The sequence below is a fragment of the Neomonachus schauinslandi genome, chromosome 9 (assembly GCF_002201575.2).
Source record: "Neomonachus schauinslandi chromosome 9, ASM220157v2, whole genome shotgun sequence".
Taxonomy (NCBI): Eukaryota; Metazoa; Chordata; class Mammalia; order Carnivora; family Phocidae; genus Neomonachus; species Neomonachus schauinslandi.
In genome coordinates, this window is record NC_058411.1 from 100,748,769 (window position 1) to 100,775,100 (window position 26,332).

Sequence of the window (26,332 nt, forward strand, 5' to 3'; positions counted from 1 at the left end):
AGTTAAAAGAGATGCTATTTATGATTGTATATATGGAGAGTGTTAAGTCTAGAAAGACATACTCTGAGATATTAACAACTGCCACCTCTCATGGTTTAGGTAGAAATCCATGACTTATAAGCCTTGAATAACAGCCCTGCTAAGAGGCATAAACAGTTTAAAACTCTTCAGCCCATGACATTTACATGGAAATAATTAAAAGAAAATAATTTTATGGCCTTGTTGATCACAATTATAATCAAAAGTTGTAAATTCTAATATTAGTCCTTCATAAAAATAATCTTTTAGCTAAATACCTTTAAGGGTATTTCATAAAACAACACTGAAAATACCTAAATTAAAACATCAAAAAAGTACTTTTAAATTATATAGCTATGGAAATGTGAAAGAATGGTAACAATGAGAACAAAAATTCATTTGGTTATCCATCATGTAAAGGATTTCCTTCACTATAATATTCTGTTCAGCATCTGGGTATTTATTACACAGCCCTATTAGTAAATATTTTGACTATCTAGGTTCAAATGTATAGGCAAAAATATTTAGGTCTCCATGAGAAACAAATACATTTATAAATAAACTTACCAAAAGAGACATGAAGAATTTATGAACATAAACAATTTGGATACAACCCACTTTGAGACTAAGTTTCCCATCTACTTTAGACATATCAGTATAGGCCTTTCCTTCTGTAGCATCTGGATAAAGAGTCATTTGGAACCTAAAGACTTCATCTCCCAAAATAGAGACAGCCTAAAAGTATTAAATTAACTGGTTATTACAGGAAAAGAGCTATATCAAAAGAGCTATATTATAAATAAGTTTCCTTATTAAAAAATCCTTGATATATGAAGAAGCACCATTTAAATTCAACCTTCAATAAATTGTTAAAAGATTATACTTAATAAAACTTTTTCCTATTTCTACAAAAGTTATTTTAATCAATGAAAATATCAATCACTTAATTGGTCAGATATAACTTATAAATCACGTAGTCTATACACCAGGTCAAAGCACAGAATAACTATATTCATGGCCAATCCCTAACAAACTGCCTGACACATGACCATTAATGAATATATAATGAACAAATGAATAAAGCCATCTTAAACACAAAAATCAAAACTAAATTTTTTTTTTAAGACTTTATTTTTTTGTCAGAAAGAGAGAGAGAGAGAGAGCATGCACAAGCAGGAGGGAGGGGCAGAGGGAGAGGGAGAAGCAGGTTCCCTGCTGAGCAAAGAGCCTGATATGGGACTGGAATCCAGGACCCTGGGATCATGACCTGAGCTGAAGGCAGACACTTAACCATCTGAGCCACCCAGGCATCCCAAAAGTAAATTTCAATACAGAAATTATTTTTCATTAAAAAGCATTTTTTCATGTTTGTTTTTTTGGTTTCTATTAATCTGTACATTCTAATTTTTTGTGAAATAATTATTCTTAAATTAACTTTTTAAGGTATAATTTGCATATAATAAAATGCATTCATTTCCTAAGTATATACTTTGAGAAATTTTGACAAATTTATACCACCCATGTAAATACCACCAAAACAAGATATAGAACATCCCATCACCCCAAAAAGTTCCTTTGAGCCCCTCCCCTTCAGCTAATCCCTGACCCTCCCCCAAACCCAGATCCAAACAACCGCTGATCTGCTTTCACTTACTAGTCTTTTCTAGAGCTTCATGTAAGTGGAATCATAGGATATGTTCTCTTCTGTGTCTGCCTTCTCTCATTAAGCATGTTGAGATTCACCCCCATTACATGTATCACTTTTTTTTTTTCCCTTTTTATAGCTGAGTAGTATTCTACTGTTTGGATATGCCACAGTTTGTTTACCCATTCCTCTTTGGATGGGCATTTGGATTGTTTCCAGTTTGGGGTTATGATTACAAACTTGTTATGAGTATTCATGTTCAAAGATTTCCGTGGACATGTGTCTTCATTTCTCTTGGGGAAATGCACAGGACTGGAATTGCTGAGTTATATGGTAAATATATATTGGGTTCTATAAGAAACTCTGAAACTGTTTTCCAAAGTGATTATATAATTATACAGTCCCACCAGCAACAGAAGTTCCAGTTGCTATAATCCTTGCCAATAGGTGGTATTGTCATTTTTTTTTTCCTCATTAAGGGTTTATTTTGTATTGTCAATTTTTTTTTAATGTAGCCCCTGAAATGGGTATCTATCTCCTTGTGGCTTTAATTTGCATTTATCCGATAACTAGTGTTGTTGAACATCTTTAATATTTTTTATGACCATTCATAATCTTTTTGTGTGAAGTATCTTCTAATATTTAACCCAAATTTTCATGGGGATAATGGCATCTTATTTTGGAGTGTAACCAGTTTTCCTTTTTGTTTTTTTTTTAAGTGAAGTATAACTGACATAAAATATTGTATTTGTTTCACGTGTACAACATAGTGACTTGACATTGGTATACATTGCAAATTACTCACCAGAGTAAGTCTAGTTACTACCTGTCACCATACAAAGTTCATACAATATTACTGACTGTATGCCCCATGCTATACTTTATGTCCCTATGACATTTATTTTATAACTGGAAGTTTGTACCTTTTGATCCCCTTCACTTATTTCATCTCCCCAGTACCTTCCCTTCTGACAACCACTACTCTATTTGCTAGGAGTCTGAGGTTTTTGTTTTGTTTTGTTTTGGTTTTTAGTTTCTGCTTATAAGTGAAATCATACCCTATTTGGCCTTCTCTGTCTGACTTATATCATTTAACATAATAACCTCAAGTTCTATCCATATTGTCACAAATGGCAAGACTTCATTCTTTTTTATGGCTGAGTAATATTCTATTGTATATATACGCCACATCTTCTTTATCCATTCATCTATTGATGGACACTTAAAGTTGTTTCCACACCTGGGTTATTGTAAATAATGCTGCAATAAACAGAGAGGTGATGTATCTTTTCAAATTAGTGTTTTTGTTTTCTTCAGACAGATACTCAGAAGTGGAATTGCTGGATCATATGAAAGTTCTATTGTTAATTTTTTGAGGCACCTCCATATTGTTTTCCACAGTGGCTGTACCAATTTTCATTCCCACCAATTGGGCATGAGAGTTCCCTTTTCTCCACATCCTCACCAACACTTGCTGTTTCTTATCTATTTGATAAAAGCCATTCTGACAGATGTAAGGTGATATTTCATTGTGCTTTTGATTTTCATTTCCCTGGTGATTAGTGATGCTGAGCATCTTTTCACGTGCCTGTTGGCAACCTGTATGTCTTCTTTGCAAAAATGCCTATTCAGGTCCTTTGCTCATTTTTTAACCAGATTGTTTGGTTTTTTGGTTATTCAGTTGTATGAGTTCTTTATGTATTTTAGATATTAACTGTTTGTCAGATACATGATTTGCAAAATCTTCTCCCATTCAGTAGGCTGCTTTTTTGATATGTTGATGGCTTCCTCTGCTATACAGCTTTTTAGTGTCATGTAGTCACATTTCAAAATTTTTGCTTTTGTTTCTCCTGCCTTTGAAGTCAGATCTAAGAAAACATCTTAGCTAAGACCAATGTCAGGGACCTTGCCATGTACGTTTTCTTCTAGGAGTATTAGATTTGGGTCTTATATTCAAGTCTTTCATCCATTTTGAATTAAATTTGTTATATGGTATAAAGACAGTGGTCCAGTTTCATGCTTTTATACGTAGCTGTCCCATTTAATTGACAATTACATTCTTTTGCATGTAGCTTTCCAACACATTTACTAAAAAGACTGTCCTTTCCCCACTGTATATTCCTGCCTCCTTTGTTGAAAATTAATTGACCATATGTACATGGGTCTATTTTTGGGCTTTCTAGTCTGTTCCACTGATCTATGTCTCTTTTAATGCCAATACCATACTCTTGATTACCATAGCCTTGTAGAATAGTTTGAATCAGGGAGCATGAGATCTCTGGCATTGTTCTTTCTGAAGATCATTTTGGTTGTTTGGGGTCTTTTGTGTTTTCATACAAATTTTAGAACTGTTCTATTTCTGTGAAAGATGCCGCTGGAATTTTGATATGAATTGCACACAGTCTGTAGAATGCTTTTAGTATGGACAATTTAACAATATAAATTATTTCAATCCATGAGCACAAAATATGTTTCCATTTATCTGTGTCTTCTTCAATTTCTTTCAACAATGTTTTACAGTTTTCAGTGTACAGGTCTTTCACCTACTTGGTTAAATTTATTCCTAGGTATTTTTTTCCAAGATATTTTATTCTTTATGATGCACCTGTAAATGGGATTGTTTTCCTAAATTCTCTGATAGTTCATTATTACTGTATAGAAATGCAACAGATTTTTGTATGCTAATTTTGTATCCTGCAACTTTACTGAATTCATTCATTAGCTCTAACAGCTTTTTGATGGAGTCTCACTTCCCTTGTGGTTTGATGACTCCCTTTAGTGTTTTATTTACATTCCTTCCTTATTTTCTTTTCTTCCTTATTTGTGCATTTACTGTAAGTTTTGCTGGGTGGTTACCTTGAAGTTCACATAAAACATCCTATGTGGATAACAGCCTGTTTGGTTGACAGAAACTTAAATTTGAATACATTCCAAAACTCCACATTTTTACTGTCTCCCCCCCCATTTTATATTTTTTTCATGTCACATTTTATACCTTTTTATCCTCTGTATCCATAAACTAATTATTATAACTATAGCTATTTTTACCACTTTTGTCTGTTAACTTTCATTCTAGCTTTAATAAGTTGTTAATCCACCCTTTACTATATATTTACCTTTTCCAGTAAGATTTTTATTTTCATATGCTTTCTTGTTATTAATTAGTGCCATTTCTTTTCAGCTGAAAAAAGTCCCTTTAACATTCTTCTAAGCCCAGTTAATCGTTACAAGTTCTTTAGCTTTTGTTTGTCTGAAAAATTCTTTCTCTTTCTATTCTGACTGATAGCCTTACCAGGTGGAGTATTCCTGGTTGAAAGTTTTTTCCTTTCAGTTCTTTGAATATGTCATGCCATTTTCTGGCTTGGCAAAGTTTCGCTGAAAATCTGCTGACTGCCTTATGCGGTTTTCCTGGTACATTAACAAGTTCTTTTTCTCTTGCAGCTTTTAAGATTCTAATTTTTGACAGTTTAATTAAAATGTGTCTTGGTATTGCAGTCTTTGTGTTCACCTCATTTGGAACTTTCTGGGATATTCCCTTTCCCAGTTTAGGGAAGTTTTCAACCATTATTTCTTCAAATAGATTTTCTGTCCCTTTCTCTCTTCTCCTTTGGGGATTCCTATAAGGTGGATATTATTCTACTTCATGTGGCCTCATAGGTCCCTTCAGTTATCATCTTTTTTCTTTAATTCTCATTTTTTGTTCTGCTGCTCTGTGTGGGTAAATTCCATTGTTTTGTCTTCCAGCTCACTGATCTGTTCTGCTTCATCCAGTCTGCTGCTGAGCCCCGCTGGGGTATTTTTTAATTCAGTTATTGTATTCTCAGGCTCTAGGACTTCTATTTGGTCCTTTCATATATTTTATATCTCTTTGTTGAAGTTCCCATTCTATTCATCCCCTCTTCTCCTGAGTTTGGTGAGCATCACTATGACCGTTACTTTGAACTCTTTATCAGGAAAACTATCACCGATTCATTAAGGGTTCTTTTGAGGTTTGCCTTTGTCTTCATTTGGACACATTCCTCTGCCTCCTCATTTTGCTTGATTCTCTGTGTTTGTTTCTATGTATTAGGTGAAAAACCTACTTTTCCCACTGAAGGAGTGGCCTTGAACAGAACAGAACATGACCAATAGGGCCCGGAAGCACAATCCCACCTGGACACCAGAGCCAGGCGCTCCTGGGGCATCTCCTGTGTATGCTATGGGTGCCTGCAAGCTATGGCAGCAAGAGTACATCTCTGCCTCTCCCACCCATCTCGATGTGGCCCGTTTATCTTTTGTTGTGAAGGTGCTGTTCATCTAGTTTTCATGACTTTTTCAGAGAAAATTATCTCATTTGTAGCTGTAGAATTGTTATGGCTGTAGGGGAGGTGAGTTCAGGATCTTCCTACCCTGACATCTTGAACAGCCTCCTTTTCCTGAAACCTATTTTTTAATTACCTTTTTGTGAATGGACAGCAAATCAACATTCGTAATTACTATATCCTTAAGTCTGGCAAACATGTCAGTCTGCTTTGGCTTCACAGAAATAGAGGCATCCATTCCTACGGGAAACATAACATTTACAAACTTTTCACCCAATCCAAGTGATCCGATTCAGTGGTATTTAATCAAGTTAAAAAATATACTACCAAGATAGAGAATGAATATAATTACTATTACACATAGTAAAGGTATCAACTTCTATGTATAAGATGCCTAATGAAGATTACAATATCTTTAAGTATTTCATACATAAAAGTAGAAATTTTAAAGACAAAAGAAACTGAATTTCAAAGAGAATCAATCACAGGTCTCCAAACAAATATCCTGTGCATTGGCAAGATCATAAGTGGTCACAGAGGAAGACACACACTATTTCTTAAACAGCCATCTCACAAGCATTTATTATGAAAACTAATGCTCTGATAATGGAGCATATATATAATTTGATGAATAAATATTCATTCTACAAAAAACTACATATAAAATAGAATCTTTCTATCCAAAAAAATTTTGGTTATTCTCATAATCTCTAAAGCCATAATGATTTCTAAAACAGCTCCTCAGTAAAAGAGAATGCCTATAGCTAAGAACCAGTAATAAGCTCAATCTAATACCATGCCACAGATGAAATACTTAGTAATATTTGTTGAACAGTACTTATTTTTAATCTTTTCTTAAGTGCTTACTATGTACCAATCACTTTTCTAAATATATGTAAATGCATATATAATCCTATAAATAATTGTCATAACTATCACAACAATCCCATGAATAATTATTACAACTATCTCCATAGGGAACTAAGATACAGAAAGGTTAATTAATTTTCTCAAGGTCAGCTAATAGATGTTAGAGCCAAAACTTGAATCTTGGCAGATTGGTTCAAGAACCCATGGTATAATATGAACCTATCCTTTTATCAAGCTGATGATGAGTAACACAAAATTTCTTTTAGGTACTTCTAGTCTGATGTTATATATGTACAAAAGACAAGGGAAATAAACATAGTTAACATTTTCTTTATTTAGTGAGGTGTTGTGATATTAATTTCTCAGTTTCTCTTTTGTATTTTATTCTGAAAATACAAAAGGAACATAAGCAATTAAGCCTTAGATTTATTCTAAAATTTGAAAAATACATAAGAAATATTTCATGTCAGCTGTGAATCATAACAAATTCACGTCTACCATTTCAAAGTACATTTTTGAAAAGTTTGTGCAAGTCTTCAATATAAGTAAACAAAACAAACACTCAAGAAATCTACCGTACACAAACTCACTCTTCCTGGAGGTCTATGTAAAGAAACAGAAATACCTACACCAAGGAATATCATTACTTACCACGTATTCTAATATCTGCAATGTTACACTTCTGATCACAGACAAAGATATTAAATGCATTTAATTCAGCTATGACCTTTAAATCAAACACATCATCTTCAGAAGTACTGCTGGATACTGAAAAATAATAGAAAGCTTGTGATTAGCAAAGTGCAAAGATGATATAACAGACTAAATAATGTAAAATTCACAAAAAGTACATTATGAACTAAGAAGAATCAAAAAGGCTTCCATTAAGATAACATATAATTAATATGGATTTTGACTCAATTTTCAAATGCCAATCAGAAACTAGCATATTCCTCTCCAACTTAAGAATAAAGGCAACCTTTAATAGAACCTTGAAAATACAATTTGCTAGATGGAAACTTTCCTATAATTTTTCTTCTGGGAAAAAAGATTTAGGTCTATAGGGAGACATAAACATAAAGAGCTGAGTTAAAAAAATACAAAAAAATTTATAGTGTGTGTGTGTGTGTATAAGAATCACAATCAAATGGATTCCCTTCAGCTACTTTGGTCCAGGTCTCAACTGATAAATTTAGGACATATTTTTCTAGAGATCTGTCTTGCCTGAGGGAAACAGACCTTTTCCTATAATACTGTAAAAGCACAGGACATCAGTCCTTAATCACCAAGGTGATAACAGGGATTTTTTTTTTCCCCTTAAGATGTAAATCAAACCATAAAAACTATAATCAAACCATTAAAATCAACTACATAGCATAACTGGAAAACTGTTTCTTTGGATTAGTAATTTTTGTAGTTTATTGTGAACTTAAACATTGCTCTTTCATTTATTCAACTGTGTGTGTACATGTATGTATATATGCATGTTACATAAAGAAGCATTTCCACAGGTATTAATACAGCAAGGACATTAAAGACAACAATAAAACTCTTTAACTCTAGTTTATAGCAAAAGTATCGCTCTGATCCCTGGTTAAAAAAAAATCTGATCCTTCTATCAGATCTAATATTACTAAGAGTTTTATGCTTTAAAGATGTCAGTAATACAGATGTCACCCAAGCAGGCAATGGTCTGAAAATTAAATTACTAGATGTTAGATATTCATACCACGTAATATGAAAGAAAAATGATTTAAATGACATTTGGCTTAAAATAGGCTCATGTTCACTCAGGATAACATCATATCTAATTCATAGCACAAGCCATATGCTTGAGGAACATCCCATATGTGTGTGTGATTTAAACTCAGTTTTGGTTAGAAACCAAAGTGAGTGTTTTTCTTCCATGATCTTCTTCCTTTTGTGCCCCGCAGAGCATTTAAAATTGTTGAGCACCAGGTGGGTTTATGTGACTGACAGAAATGGGCCTTTGTACTATGCATGACTGTATTCATATTTTAATTTCTTCTGTTCTCACTTGCACTGAAGTGAAGGCTGCAGAGATATCAATGCAAAGTACGTACAACTTTATTTTCCATAAAAGATTGACAGTGAAATCAAATACAAATACATGATTAATATTAAAAATTTATTTTAAATCCCTCACAAAATTATCCTGTCCCTACCGCAGGAATAAAATTTGCTCTCGTTTGAAACTAACTTAATCTGTCAGAGCAGCTGTAATATTAAGGTGCTAAATATTTGTCCTAGCTTGAAAATATAAGTTATCATACGATTATTAAAAGTTCAGACAGAAAGTATTAGACCATGACTCAGAAGTTAATACCAGCTTTGACAACGATACTTCTGGACTCCCCCACAAGTAGTTTCAGCTCAGATTCCTTCTCAGAAGAGGAAGGTTCAGAGGATGGAACAGCAGATGATAAAAAATCCATGAAGGACAGTAAAGCTTCCAAATGAAGTACTAAGTCTAAGGATGAAAATGAAACCTAAGATAATAAACAATTAGAAAGATTTCAGATATGGTGACATTTTTATGTTAAGCTTCAAACATAAACAAATAAGTATATGTTGAAGAATAATTCCTTTAAGAAAAGATCAATTAGGATCCTTTTTTTAAAAATTTTATTTTATTATGTTAATCACCATACATTACATCATTAGTTTTGTTTTTTTTTTTTTTTAAGATTTTATTGCTTTGACAGAGAGAGACACAGCAAGAGAGGGAACACAAGCGGGGGAGTGGGAGAGGGAGAAGCAGGCTCCCCACCAAGCAGGGAGCCCGATGCGGGGCTTGATCCCAGGACCCTGGGACCATGACCTGAGCCGAAGGGAGACGCTTAACGACTGAGCTACCCAGGCGCCCCTACATCATTAGTGATGTAGTGTTCCATGATTCATTTTTTGCGTTTAACACCCAGTGCTCCATTCAGTACATGCCCTCTTTAATACCCATCACCAGGCTAACCCATCCCCCCACCCCCCTCCCCTCTAGAACCCTCAGTTTGTTTCTCAGTGTCCATAGTCTCTCATGGTTCGTCTCCCCCTCCGATTTCCCCCCCTTCATTTTCCCTTCCTACTATCTTTTTTTTTTTTTAATATATAATGTGTTATCCAGCCATCAAAAATAACGAAATCTTGCCATTTGCAACGACGTGGATGGAACCAGAGGGTATTATGCTAAGTGAAATAAGTCAATCAGAGAAAGACATGTATCATATGATCTCACTGATATGAGGAATTCTTAATCTCAGGAAACAAACTGAGGGTTGCTGAAGTGGTGGGGGGGGTGGGAGGGATGGGGTGGCTGGGTGATAGACATCAGGGAGAGTATGTGCTATGGTGAGCACTATGAATTGTGTAAGACTGATGAATCACAGACTTGGTCCTTTTTTTTTTTTTTAAGAAAGAATTCATTCTTACAGTGTTAATCTCAACCAGACAATAAACAAACACTCTGCCCCCCTCATGCCCAACTCTAATTCTGACCTTAATTGGTGGGTTTTAAGGAAAGATACGGGAAGTACTAGCAGGCCTTAGGTCAATCACATTTCAGATGGGTCCAAGACAGACTATATAAGCTCAAATGTATTGTAAGCAACATCTGTACTGAGCCATGCTTTTAGCTTCATCATTAATTTTATTCTAATCCTAAAGCCAATATATAATTCAAATGTTTAATACATCCATCAACAGTAGGCCAAATAACCATGTATAAAATTCCCTTAAATAGTATATTATTTGTTGGTGAGGATGCGGAGAAAGAGGATGGCTATAAAGCTAGATTTAGTAATTAATATAACATTGCCTTATAGAGAATTAGAAAATATTTACCTTCAGTCTCTGTTTGGTATTGTCATGAACGGTTTTAAATTCTGGTCCATCACTGTCTGCCTAGAAATAGTGAAAGATTAAACCACTGGGTTGAAAACACCAAGAATTCACACATTGAAAAAAAAAAAATATATATATACACTTACATACATAGGTATATATACATGTGCATACATATATATGCATATATATATTCTCTACTTTTCAAAGTATGCTATGAAAACATTATAAGCATATTTCTTAACAGCAAAGAGGCATGTGCCAAAAAAAGTGAAGCATTTCTTACATCCTATAGAAGCAAAAACTCAAATTCCTTATCCTACTTAGGATTAAATGCCAAAGGTAGGGAAAAATGCTAGCATATCTAGATTATAACAAATTCGGATTACCACAGAACTTTGTACTCTCACTTATTCAACAATATAAGGGTTATTCACAAGGTTATTTTTGGATGCTTGCATAATTCACTACAATCCATGAGCTTTAGAATGAAAAATTTTAGGGGGGAAAATTGAAATACTAAACATGGGAGAATTACATAACTTTATATATTCAAATATTAAGAATCCTAAAAGGAAACCAGGTACCTTTGTCAGTGACATTTTCAGCAGGGGCTCCTCAGTTACATTAGAAGAGTTAATAATGTGAAGTGGCTCTCCTGCAGAGTCTAAAAATAAAAAACACAGGGCAGCTCCAGTAAGTCTTTCAAACATTTCAAATGTACTTTAAAACAGAATTTTACTGTATATTAATCATACCTCAATAAAAGTGGCTTTGGAATAAAAAAACTCCATTAAAAAATTGAAAAAAAAAACAAAACAAAACCCAGGACCAGTCAATTATAACTTTTGTAACATTTGTTACTGGTATTATTCACTTGAATAAATCAGAAAGAATATATTGAAGAACAAAGCTATAAAATACATAAGCTAGGGATTATTCTCAATATGTTTGCTTTACTTAAAGTTACCCCATAGAGTTCCTATAAACTTTAAACATCCATAGAAACTTTAAAAGTTGGCTTAATGCGGGGCGCCTGGGTGGCTCAGTCGTTAAGCGTCTGCCTTGGGCTCAGGTCATGATCCCAGGGTCCTGGGATCCAGCCCCACATCGGGCTCCCTGCTCCGCGGGAAGCCTGCTTCTCCCTCCTCCACTCCCCCTGCTTGTGTTCCCTCTCTCGCTGTGTCTCTCTCTGTCAAATAAATAAATAAAATCTTTAAAAAAAAAAAAAAAGCTGGCTTAATGCATGTTAAAAAGTGGATTTGAATATATTCTACTTCATGCTAAATATATATATATATTTAGATATATTCTTACTTTATGGCAACTACATAGATAATAAATTTTTAAATATCAAATTCCTTTTTATCGAGGTAATAAATTAAATTAACTAATTACGATGACATTAATAAATTGTTTACTATTGACAAAAAGGTAGGGACCACTGCCTATAACATGAATAATTTACACAGACTATAATTCACACTTACCAGGGAACTCAAAGCATCGCATACTAATTTTTTTTAGATAAGCTTTAGCAGTCAGGTCATAGGGTTTAACTTTAGCTTTCATTCCAAGCTGCAGGACATTAAGTTCATGTAAAGGCCTTCCTTTTTTCTCTGCTTTTTTCATCAAAGTAATCACAACCTAGAAAAGGCCCAGTATTACCACAAACAATTCCACTTATATACAATGAAGGTAAGTCAACAATTTCATAACCATCCAGAGTGATATAATAAAAATATTCATACAATGTAAACATGTGCACCACTATTTGTGCCTGGAAAATTGCCTAGTGTTATTTACTTTGGAAGGTACATTTATTTGAATTATTTTTTAAAGATTTTTATTTATTTATTTATTTAACAGAGTGAGAGAGAGAGAGAGCACAAGCAGGGGGAGCGGGAGAGGGAGAGAAGCAGGCTCCCTGCCGAGCAGGCACATATACTTGTTCACATTTTTGAAACACTGCCACTATATTCTAGTGATTAGAATCAAGGCAAAATAAAAAAAAAATAGTAGTTCTGCCTAATTCCCAGAAGTTCTAGTCTGATGGACAGCCTTTCATCTGGAAGTCTATACAATAAATGGGCAACTTTTATACTAATCCTAAGGCAAGATTTCTCAAACTTGACACCATTGACATTTTGGGCTGGATAATTTTTTGCAGTGAGGAAGCAGACTTGTGCACTGTAGGATGTTTAGTGGTAATGCTGGCCTCTCACACTGGTTGTCAGCAGCTCCCTCTCCCCAGATAGTGAAAACCAAAAATGTCTTCAGTGTCAAGTATTGGCCTGGGGAATGCAAATTGCCTCCCCTACATCCCATGTCCTCAGGGAATGGAGCTGTAATAATATTTATTACAAATGATATGAAAAACAGCTTATGGGTTTTCTATGCACATATGTTAATGAAGCCCATTTGCAAATAGAATGATATATCAATGTTTCAATTATTAAAGCTTATGTATCTTCAATAACTAATATTAACCAGAAAAACAGTTAAGTTTTAAGATGAAAGAAATTAGTTGCAAAGCATATATTTCAGATAAAAAAAGTAGAACCCATTTGTTTTAAAGTTTGTTATTTTTAACTCAGAGGAAGAACATAACCTCTACTATTAATGACAAAGGGATTTTGCAGGAAGTTCTTTCAAGTCCCTTCATCTACTATATTTTCTCATATACTCACACCTTAACCCTGCCCCAGCCCCTTTCCTGATCCCCTTTTCTCAGACTCTACTTACTCTTCCTTAAAAGCTCATCTCAAATGTCACTTCCTCCAGAAAATCTTCCCTGACACTCTCAGCCTGCTTAGATCCCCCTCCTTACTATCACAGCCACAAGCTCCTCAGGCACATTTTTAATGGGAGCACTTACAAAATTTTAATTGTTTTCTTGTTAGAATTCAGTCTCTGCCTTTTAACTCTGCATCCTCAGCACTTAGCACATGCAATGAATATTAATGTGTGAATACAGAAGAGGAAAATCCATCTAATCTTTCCTCAAAGATCTGCAGATGGAAAGCAGATAGTGTAGTGGTAATATAATATTTAAAACATGTAGACATACTGTGTTTTATTCTATTAAGGATTTCTAAAATTTGCAAAGGATTTCTCTGTCACTACTCCCCTTTCCTGACTTTCTTAAATGAAATCCAAAGCAGGCTACATCCCAAGTGTCCTAAAATCATTTGAAAAGCATGTTACAGGACACATGGAACCATGTTCTCTATGAAATATCGTATACCCCAAATATAACTCATCTTTCATAAACTCTCAAATTTACTACAAACTGCACTGCTAATACAAATTATAAATAGCCTACATTAAGATTTTTTCATCCATATCAATAATCTACGAGTTTTAGTAGAGGTAATTCCAAATATCTTTTACTTATATACTTTACAGAAACAGATGAAAATTACACACCTCTTTGATTTCAAAATTCAGCAGCACATTAATGATGTCTACAGATCTCATTTCTTCCATTCCAGCTGTTAAAGTACCTTGGGAAGCATGTACACCTTGTTTTGCTGTAGAGGTTTCAAGTGGCCCTTTAATTTCACCTAAAGATGTTTAAAAGAAATTCTTTCACTTCTATCCACACATTTTTTTCCATAAATACTCATTGAGGACATGTATGAGTACTCTGGACCTGTGAAAGCACTGAAAATTTACAGATCAGTAATACATAGCTCCAGCCCTTAGAAAGCTTATGGTTTAGTAGAAGAGACATATACATTTAAAATACAAACAAACAGGACGCCTGGGTGGCTCAGTTGGTTAAGCGTCTGCCTTGGGCTCAGGTCACGATCCCAGGGTCCTGGGATGGAGTCCCGCATCAGGCTCCTTGCTCAGTGGGGAGTCTGCTTCTCCCTCTCCCTCTGCCCGCCATTCTGCCTACTTGTGCTCTCTCTCTGTGTCAAATAAAGAAATAAAATCTTTAAAAAAAAAATTAAATACAAACAAAAGAAGCAGGCTATGCCTGGTCACATTAAGTAGACAAATGTTAACAGACTATAGAAAATATAGAACATGAAATAGTTATGGGGAGGTCAAGAAAGTTTTAATAAGGGAGTTATCATTCAGGTAGAGCTTAAGGACCTCCTCATACAGAGAAGACACCCAAGAATAAGATAAGAGATTGTGCAAAATTGTAGATAGCACATCATGATAGGTTTTGGAAACAGAGTTTGATATGATTAAATCATATGGTGGATAACAAGAGTTAAAGCTAGAAAAGAAAAAAAATAGGAGAGATGGTTACAATCTCTTATACCATACAAAAAAGCAAAAGTAAAGCTATATGAAACTGACATCGTTGTGCTGAAAATCACATACTCAGAAATGCAATAAAATTGCTTTCTAAACTGTAATACACAAAATTAATAATAGCTATCACTTGCTTACCTCTGTGCTGGTCACTATGCTAAGGGCTGTATATGGATTGTCTCATTTCATTTTTATATCAACCCTTCAAGATAAAACTTTATTAACTTCATTTCACAGATGAGCAGATTGAGGTTCAGATAGATTCAGGACGTTGCCCAACTTCACACAGATGGCAAATGGTAGAGTCCAAACTCATCAGTCTCACAATAGCCATTACTCTGAACTAACCCTCATTAACATTACATTAGTTACTAATATTATTGGAGTTAACATTATCTATGATCACTAACACAAGAATTCTGTACCATAAACCATACCAGAAAACCATATGAAAAACCAATGCTGTCAATTATTAACTCTGAGAAAGAAACACATAGGGTGAGGTTTCTTAACTATCACCTTATTCCAGCACTGTTCCACAGTGTGATCCAGGGGAAATGATTCTAAAAAATATTTTGCTTTTACAAAATAATTACTGGAATAGGCAGAGATTTCTTAAGAAATAAAAGGCACTAATCACTTTCAAAAATGATATATTGGAATTCATTACAACTAAATAATTCTTTTCATAAAAGACCCAATTAAGAATGAAAAGCAAATCACAGATAGGGCTATTTCTATGCCTATATCAACACATACACATATAACACACACAACCAACAAAAGGCTCATATCCAGAATGAACAAAGAACTCCAATATATCACTAAGAAAAAAAAAAAACTCAATAAAAATAATGGTCAATAGATTTGAATAGTCATGTCATGGAAAAGGATATCCAAATGGCCAGTAAGCAAATGAAAAGGTGTCAGTTTCATTAGTAATCAGGGAACAAATAAGAACCATAGAAATACCACTGCATATCAGCCAGGATGGCTAAATTTAAAAATATTGACAATACCAAGGGCCAGTGAGAATGTGAAACAACTAGTACCCTCATACATTGCTGGTAAATTAGTACAACCATTCAGAAAATCGTTTGGTATAATATGGCATAAGTTACTGAAGCTAAACGTAAACCTAACAAATGAGCCTAACATGTGAAGCCTAGCTATACAACCAAAAGAAGACAGTATATAAGTATAACAAAAGACATGTATAACAACATTCATAGCAACTTTATTCAAGACAGTCAAAAAATGGAAACAACCCAAATGTTTGCCATCAAAGGTAGAATGGATAAAATAAATATTAATGCATTCATATGATAAATATGCACAGGATTAAAAAGAACAACTACCACTACACACAACAACATGGAAGAATCTCCCAAACAAAACAGTGACTGAAAGAAGCCAAAAACCAAAGAGTAAACTCTGTATGACTCCATTTATGTGAAATTCAAAAACAGGCAAAACTAATCTATCTGTGGTATTACAAATAAGGATGGCAGTTAATTCTGGGTGGATTTGAGGGCAGGTGGGTGTTTGGTACTGATTGGGAAGGGGCATACGGAGGCTTTCTGGGGTGAGCTGGAAATGTTCTATATATTAATCATGGTGATTAAGAGCTATATGGTATAGCTATACATAAAAATTCACTGAACTGTACACTTAAGATTTGTGTTCTTTACTACTATTTGTGCTCTGTAATATAGTAAGAAAAAGTTTTTTTAAAAATAAAAATATAGTGAGATACCATTTTTCAATTAGCAATTTAGCAAAAATTTTAATACAAAAAAACAAGCTGGTGGGAGTGCAAAATTAGTACAAGTTCTAAGGGGAGCAACTGGCAAGAGGTGTCAAAAATGTTCAATTAAATTAATTAAATTCATTAACTTAACATATATTAAGTTAATAAAAATTAAATACCCTTTAATCAAGAAGTCCTGGTATTTCCCCTACAGATATATGTGCACTCGTAAAAGTGTATGGACAAGGATATTCAATGTAATGGGTAAGAGTGAAAGACTGAAAACAATCTGCAATGTCCATCAACACAGACTTGCTAAATAAATTATAATACTTCAAGATAATTTAATGCCAGGCAGCCATTAGAAAGAATGAGACAGAACTATACATAGTATATTTACAGATATAGAATGAACACCAAGATAAACTGTTATTTGAAATAAAAAAAGCAAAGTGCAGAAATACACATATACACATTTATAGGATAGTGCCATTTGTTTGAAAAAAATAACTATATGTGCATGTCATATACATATATAAAACAGTTTTAAAAATTAGGTCTGGTAGTTACTTTTCCTTTAAGTCAAAAAGCCATTGCAACTAATAATTTAAATTCTCTGAGTTTTTACTGCAGTACAATTTTTCAGTATTTTCTTTGCTGAGGTGTAATTTATCAAATGTTTTCATTCTTAAAGATATTTTACCACAAAACCTAATTTAAAAATCAGATTAACTATGCTACCATAGCCCGCTGCCAACTTTGAGTGTTTTTATTTGCATACAGTAATTATTCCAGGAATCCACCAGATGTAAAATGCTTCTTTATGGTTCCTCCTAATTTAATGCAACTTAGAAATAAGTTCAGAACCTATAACCAACTATTGCCATAACTAAAGAGAGTCCATCAGCTTTAACTACAGGTTCATGCAATATTTATTCAACAAATAAACATCTTCTTTCTTTTCATGGTAATACAAATCACAATTTGTAAATATATATTTGTTTATGTCATTTTTATTGTCTGTTTCCCCTACTAAATTGTAAAATAAATAGATATGTGTATTATGCCACCTACTGTCAGTCTCTTACCTGTCTTTTGTACTCCTGGTTTCATTTTATTCAAGTCTTCAGTAGCCTCGCCAAGATTTTCTGCTAGTATTCTAAATAAAAGATTAAGATCTTCTTGATTGAGATTAACCTGTGAAATATCATTAAAAGAAAAGATAAAGATATTTCATTTTAAAATGAAAAATTTTAGGGGCATCTGGGTGGCTCAGCTGGTTAAGCATCTGCCGTTGGCTCAGGTCATGATCCCAGGGTCCTGACATTGAGTCCCGCATCGGGCTCCCTGCTCAGCAGGGAGGCTGCTTCTCCCTCTCCCCCTCCCTCCTGCTTGTTCTCTCTCTCTCTCTCTCAAATAAATAAATATTTTTTTAATTCCTTTAAAAAATAGCTAAATAAAATGAAACAATTCTAATATAGATAATAAATTACTATTTATAAGACACTGAAGAAAGAATAACCTTAACACTGAAAAATTATATATTCATTATGCACTCAAGTATTTCACTACTTATTTCATTTTATATTCTTGGTTTCAAAGATAATAAAATGTTTGGAGAAAAAAAGGTGATTTATAAATCAGTATTAGTTCCATCTACTTAACTTATATAAACTATAGGGAAAGATAATAATGATTAAAAAAATCAGATCTTTTTTTTTTTTTAAAGATTTTATTTATTTATTTGAGACAGAGAGAATGAGAGACAGAGAGCATGAGAGGGAGGAGGGTCAGAGGGAGAAGCAGACTCCCTGCCGAGCAGGGAGCCCGATGCGGGACTCGATCCTGGGACTCCAGGATCATGACCTGAGCCGAAGGCAGTCGCTTAACCAACTGAGCCACCCAGGCGCCCAAGAAATCAGATCATTTAAAAAAAGTGACAAACTTAGAAAAAACAAAAATTCTACATTTTTAAAAATAACAATTCCAATGAAATAAAAAGGCTATCTTCAGTATAAAAAATAAGCTTTGCCCTCAATGCTATAGGGGTACTGAGATACCCCTAAAATTAAAACTATGGGTATATAACATATAAAATGAGATATACTAATAAACAATTTACACACAGATCTCTGCTATTGTGTACATATATCAAATTTAAAAATTAAATAAGGAAGAGGGGTCCAAGATGGTGGCATAGGAAGACCCTGAACTCACCTCCCACATACACACTAAATCTACAACTACATATGCATCATTTTCCTCTGAGAAAGACCTGAAGCCTGATGAACTGCTCTTCAAAGCGAAAGATAAAAGGACCACACTGAGGAAAGCTGGAGAGGCAGAGAGACATGGTCTCACTGCCCTCCCCCAGTGATGTCACACAAAAGGGAAGGATCTCACCAGACAGGTGCTTCTCATGGAGGAGTGAGGAGTTGGTGCTCCCCATGGGGTACCCGTGTCCCTGGGATGTGCACCAAAGCGAGAAGCCCCTAGAATGTCTGGCTTGGAAAACCAACAGGACTGACCTCCAGGTGTCCCAAACTGAGACTCCTCTCTTAAAGGGCTTGTCCCAAGATCCAGTGAAAAACCAGCAGTTTGAAAAGCACCTAGACTGCATATGAGGGAAATTCACTTGCTGATCTGGGGGCACTGGCTGAAGGAGCAGGAGACATCTGAAATACTGCTGGGAGACTGACACGCTAGCAGATGCCACAGTTGCACTCTCCACATGGCCCGCTAGCACAGACAGGAGAGCTCAGACACGGCACCCTCCCAGAGCCTTGCTGGGATGAGTGGGGGAGCAGTCACAACACCTGCTGAGGCTGGGCTGCACTGGCAATGGCAGTGCTGCCTTGCAACCTGGCTGGGCCGGAGAACAAAACTGTGGTGGAGTTCTCCCACTTGCCAGCTCAAGTTTGCAAGCACAGGCAGCTGCAACATACCCATGGCTGGAGTGGGTGAGTGGTCCCGGCATTTTCCCACTCCCAGACTAAAGTCAGTACACAGACGCACAAGGCACTAGCCTGTTTTGCTGCTGAAGCTCATGGGCACACGCAGTCAAGACATTTTCCCACTGCCTTTCTGAAGCCAGGGAGCATGCTCCGCCCCCTACACTCACAAGGTGTCTTCCTAAAGCCAGCAGGCATGTGCAATCCACAAAGTGAACACCCTTGATCTCCTGGCCCTGCTAGCCAAGAAGGCTGGTGTTCCAGAGCTCCACAGGACCGTAACTATCAGAAAGACAGTTCTTGGCAAGTTACCACTCCCAGGGCAATGCACAGACAGCAGACTGAAGCACATCCTTAGTCTATGAAAAAGACCTATTCACTCAACCTTGAGCATCAGCCTAAGGGACAGACTTCAGGTTTCCCACACATCTAGAGACTAAAGAGGAGCTTTCAGGGTATGAAAGCAGGGAGACACTAGCCTTGCACATCCTCTTGGCCTCATTACAGCTAGACAAGACTTCCCAGAAAGGAGTTCATACACTCATTTATACACCAATGCAATACACTAATTTTTTCAGTTGTTGCTCAGTGGACACCTCCAGATCTCCTAGTCTGGAGCCCAGCAGGGATTATGACTGCAGTCCCATAGGACTGTATATATTTGCATATTTTAAAAGCTGTTGCCTGAGGGTCTGGCTTCCAATCAACTTAAAACTAGGTGCCAAACTGGGTGCCTGGGTAGCTCAGTTGGTTAAGCGACTGCCTTCAGCTCAGGTCATGATCCTGGAGTCCCGAGATTGAGTCCCGTATCAGGCTCCCTGCTCAGCAGGGCGTCTGCTTCTCCCTCTGACCCTCCCCCCTCTCATGCTCTATCCCATTCTCTTAATATTCCTCCACTTGGATCCACTGATAGATCTTTTTTTTTTTAAGATTATTTATTTATTTATTTGACAGAGAGAGAGAGAGAGAGAGAGACAGCTGGAGAGGGAACAGAAGGAGGGGGAGTGGGAGCAAGAGAAGTAGGCTCCTGGCTGAGCAGGGAGCCCAATGCAGGGCTCAATCCCAGGACCCTGGAATCATGACCTGAACCGAAGGCAGACGCTTAGTGACTGAGCCACCCAGGCGCCCCTCCACTGACAGATCTTGATACACTCTAAATAATGAGGGCATACCAATAATAAATCAGGCGGTTTTGACAACCACAAAAGCTCAAGAGACAACCACAAGCTATGGCAAGATTGAGAGAGAAGGACCATCACCTAAACAAGGCCATTCATTCAAGACTGAAAAAAGGAGTTGTTTCACCTAACAAATTGGAACAAACACAGAAAGTCAAGCAAAATGAGGAAACAAATATTTTCAAATTAGAGAATACAAAACCTAAGAAAAACACTTTAATAATATTTAGAAAGCAATCTACCTGATAAAGAATTAAAGTTATGATCATAAAGGTACTCACTGAACTCAGGAGAAGAATGGATGAACACAGTGGAAACTTCAACAAGGAGATATAAAATATAAGAAAGTACCAAACAGAAGTCAGGGAACTAAAGAAACAAAACTGAACTGAAAAATACCCTAGAGGGGTTCAGCAGCAGACTGGATGAAGGAGAACAGATCAGTGAACAGGAAGATAAAGCAACAGAACTCACCAACACAGAGTAATAACAACATTTAAAAATTTTTAAAAATGAAGCTATCTTAAGGGACTTTGAGGACAACAATGAACAGAAGAATATTAACATTACAGAAGTCTCAGAGGAGAAGAGAGAGGAAAGGGGCAGACAACTTTTTGAAGAAATAATACCTGAAAACTTCCCTAACCTAGGGAAGGAAACAGATATCCAGGTCCAGGAAGCCCAGAGAGTACTAAAAAAGATGAACCCAAGGAGCACTACACCAAGACACATTATAATTAAAATGTTAAAAGTAAAAGATAAAGAGAGAATCTTAAAAGCAGCAAGACAAAAACAACTTGTTATGTTCAAGGGAAACCCATAAGGCTATTGGCAAATTTCTTAGAAGAAACTTTACAAGCCAAAGGAGTAGCATGACCTATTCAAAGTACTAAAAAAAATTTCCAATGAAGAATACTCTACCTAGCAAGTTTATCATTCAAATAGAAGGAGAGATAAAGTGTTTCTCAGACAAGCAAAAGCTAAAGGAGTTCAGAACCACTAAACCAGCCTTTTAAGAATGTTAAAAAAGACTTATGATGAAAAGAAATGGCACTAATTAATAAAGAGAAAACATATGAAAGTAAAAATCTCACTGGAAAAGGTAAATATATAGTAAAGGTAGTAGATTAATCACTTATAAAACTACTAAAAATGTTTAAAAAAAGTAGTAAAAATAAAAGATGTAAAAAGGGACATCAAAAACAAACTCTGTGGGAGGTGAAGAGTTTTGGATGTGTTCAAATTTAAGTGTTACATGTAAAAGAATGAAACTGGACCACTTTCTTACACTATATACAAAAATTAACTCAAATGGATGAAACTCTTGAATGTGAGACCTGAAACCATAAAGCTCCTAGAAAAAAAAAAAAAAAAAAAAATAGGTGTTAAGCTCCTTAACTTCGATCTTAAAGATTTTTCCTTAGATCTGACTCTAAAGACAAGGGCAACAAAAGGAAAAATAACCAACTGGAACTATATCAACTAAAAAGCTTCTGCACAGAAAAAGAAACCATTATTAAAATGAAAAGGCAACTGACTGAATGGGAAAAGATATTTGCAAGTCATATATCTGATAAGCAGTTAATATCCAAAATATATAAAGAACTCATACAACTCAGTAATAAAAAAAACAATCTGGTTAGGGGTGACTAGGTGGCTCAGCCGTTAAGCGTCTGCCTTTGGCTCAGGTCATGATCCCAGGGTCCTGGGATCGAGCCCCTCATCGGGCTCCCTACTCAACAGGAAGCCTGCTTCTCCCTCTCACATTCCCCTTGCTTGTGTTCCCTCTCTCGCTGTCTCTCTCTGTCAAATAAATAAATAAATAAAACCTTAAAACAAAACAAAACAAAAAACCAATCTGGTTAAAAAATGAGCAAAGGATCTGAAAAGACATTCTTCCAAGAGACACAGAAATGACCAACAAGTACATGAAAAGATGCTCAACATCATTACTCATCAGGGAAATGAAATCAAAACCACAATTAGATATCACTGCACACCTCTCAGAATGGCTACTACCCAAAAGACAAGAAACAACTAGTACTGGCAAGGAGGTAGAGAAAAGGGAGCCCACAGGTCCTGTTGATAGGAATGTAAACTGGTACAGCCACTATGGAAAACAGTATGGAGGTTCCTAAAAAAAAAAAAAAAAAAAAAAAAAAGAACTACCATGTGATCCAGCCATTCCACTACTGCTTATCTATCCAAAGAAAACAAAAACATTTATGCCTAATGATGTAAGTCAGAGAAAGACAAATACAGCATGATTTTACTTATATGTGAAATCTAAAAAACAAAACAAAACAAAAACTAGGCTCATAGACACAGAAAACAGACAGTGGTTGGTTCCCAGAGGGGAAGGGGGGTTAGGGGTATGAAATGGGTGAAAGGGATTAATAAGAGCAAACTTCCAGTTATAATATAAATAAGTCATGAGGATGTTAATATACAGTATGGAAAATATAGTCAATAATACAATATTAACTTTGTAAGATGATAGATGATAAAAGACATTATGGTGACTATTTTGCAATGTATATAAATGTTGAATCACTATGTTATACACCCAAAACTAATATTGTATATCAACTGTACATATATACATACATACATACATACACCAATGTTAAGTTACACTTAACTGAAGATTAAATTCTGCTAAATAATAAACATCTTTTTGGACAAGACCTCATTGAAATTTTTTGTACGCCAATCAGTAAACAATTTCATGTATCATATGGATTTATACTAAGAAAGTCTTCAGAATCTAAAATTTCAGTAATGAGTTTTTTTCACTCATATACTTACATTCATTGACTCAAGATGTCCTTTAATTTCTACAACAGGCACTTTGTGATACCAAGATGCAGCTAGATTCCGATTTACAGAAAATTCCAAGTTAATTGGGTGCAAGAGCTGAATATCAGGATGGGAAATGCCTGGCTGGATCACTGTCCTAATTAAAAATATAATTGATATCTATGCATAAACATAGAAGGAAAATGCAACCTATCATTAAAAGGACACAAAATCAAAAGTTGCTGCTCTAAACACTGATTTGAAACAGTGCTAGTTAAATATTTTCTAATCTCAATCAATAATTCACTTTAAGGACAGATTAAAATACATGATATACAATCAGCCATTAAGAAAACCTTCTTCAAACAGTAGGTCACACACGGATTAAATTTTAAAAAGAAATTCATATTGTTGAATATATGGGGGGAATCATCAAATACAGCTGTACAAGGACTGATATATGCATTTATACAGAGATTTTTTAAAAATGGCAAGATGAACAGTTAGCATTTTCTAAAGAGTTTGATAAAGCTCTTCTCCAGAATTTTTTTTTTTTTAAGATTTTATTTATTTATTTGAGAGAGAGAGAACGAGAGAGAGCACATGAGAGGGGGGAGGGTCAGAGGGAGAAGCAGACTCCCTGCCGAGCAGGGAGCCCAATGCAGGACTCGATCCAGAGACTCCAGGATCATGACCTGAGCCGAAGGCAGTCGCCTAACCAACTGAGCCACCCAGGCGCCCTTCTCCAGAATTATTTTCTGAACTTGCCTTATAATTTTCCTTTTTTATTCAGGATAATTAAATCTCCTTGGATGGGGTAGAAAATGATTTTAAAATGTATGATATAGAGACTTTCATGTTCACCTGGTGGGAGTTCTACAGATACATCATTATTTACACAGATACTTACAGAAATATACAAGCTCAATTAAATCATGAGGAATCACTCAGACAAAACCAAACTGAGAGACATTCCATGAAATAACTAGACTGTACTCTTCAAAACTGTCATCATCATGGAAGACTAAGAAAGGCTGAAGAACTATTCCAGAGCAAGTACCTATCAGTATAGAAATCCCCCTCAGTAGTATGGGATACAATTAAATGCCATACGTGATCCTGGATCAAGGGGAAAATTACTGTAATGGACACTACTGGGACAACTGGTAAAATTTGAATATTGACTGCATATTAGATATTATTGTTGGATCAGTGTTAAATTTCCAGAATTTGAAATTGCATTATGGTTATATAAGAGGATGCATGCTCTTGTTCTTAGGAGACACATGCTAAAGCATTTAGAGCAAAGGGTTAAGATGTCTATACTCAAAAGGTTCAGCAAAAAATGTTTTAACTTCCAGTTATAAAATAAATTAAGTCCTGGGGATGTAATGTACAGCAAGGTGACTAGCTAATAATACTGTATTGTATTTTTAAAAGTTTCTAAGAGAGTAGATCTTAAAAGATCATCACAAGAAAAAGAACTGTAATTATGTGTAGTGATGAATGTTAACTAGACTTATGGTGGTGATTGTTTCACAATATATACAAATATTGAATCATGTTATACACCTGAAACTAAGATAATAAGTCAATTTCATCTCACCTGGAAAAATTAACTTAAAAAGATGTTCCAAATGATAATAATATGCATACACTTAGAGTTAAAGCAAATGTAAACAACTGGTGAACCTAGGTGAAGGATTGTAAGTGTGCCCATGGTAAAATTTTTGGAATTTTTCTGTTAAGTTTGAAATTTCTCAAAATAAAAAGTTGATTTAAAAAAAAAAAAAAACTATTCAGGGGTGCCTGGGTGGCCAGTCGGTTAAGTATCTGCCTTCGGCTCAGGTCATGTTCTTGGGGTCCTGGGATCAAGCCCCACGTCGTCCTTGAGCTCCTTGCTGAGCAAGGAGCCTGCTTCTCCCTCTCCCCACCTCACCCCTGCTCATGTTTCTCTTGCTATCTCTCTCTCTCTAATAAATAAAATCTTTTCAAAAAATGAATTAATAAGTAAATATTCTGTGCAACAGAAGCACTGTGGGTATAAATTTCAACGTACACAAAATTTCATGGAAAACATTAAATAATACTTAAATCCATAATTATTGAAAGAGAGTATACCTAGAGAGCTTGAGCTTTGTTAGCTGCACATCCATTCTATCAATTACTGGAGGGTTTAAATGGTCTTCCCCAGACACCAGACTAAACTGATTTTGAACTCTGATTAGCCCAAGATCAACCACTACTGCATTAGTGGAAATGGAAGACTGTGGGATGACTATAACTGGTGCTTTCAGATCAATACTGAGAGAAACACGAAAACTCCTCTGGGCAAGATCTTTCACACTCCTGGCAGCCTTTTCTGCAGCCTGCGCAGTGGCAGCACTTAGAGCTTCTTTGGCTGTCTGGAAATTGTTCAGGAAGGTCTATAGACACAAAGTATAAAAGAAGATAAACAGATGACAAGCACATCATTAATAATGCAATCTTCTTTTTTATCTATGCACTATTTTTTTCCTGTACATAACTTTCAATTGAGTCTTATTTATCTAAAATTAGGAAGGAATCACCAATCATCCATCTGTATTTATGAGCTACCTGATAAGGGCTAAGGGTATTTGGCTGAGGAACAGAAGAGGGAAAAAAGCATTTTCAGTATTTCTTTACTTGAAAATTTGGTTGCACTATGTTCT

At 35.4% G+C, this 26,332-nt stretch overlaps 1 protein-coding gene across 1 annotated transcript in view; it reads right to left on the bottom strand.

Moving 5' to 3' along the window:
• VPS13C (vacuolar protein sorting 13 homolog C) overlaps positions 1-26,332 on the bottom strand; it is a 176,373-nt gene that overhangs the window by 71,672 nt on the left and 78,369 nt on the right. Inside the window, 11 exon segments of the mRNA XM_044918118.1 lie at positions 586-753; positions 6,101-6,204; positions 7,486-7,602; positions 9,182-9,344; positions 10,690-10,749; positions 11,277-11,356; positions 12,180-12,336; positions 14,119-14,255; positions 17,800-17,908; positions 23,649-23,796; positions 25,761-26,065. Coding sequence (XP_044774053.1) covers positions 586-753; positions 6,101-6,204; positions 7,486-7,602; positions 9,182-9,344; positions 10,690-10,749; positions 11,277-11,356; positions 12,180-12,336; positions 14,119-14,255; positions 17,800-17,908; positions 23,649-23,796; positions 25,761-26,065 — 1,548 coding nt within the window.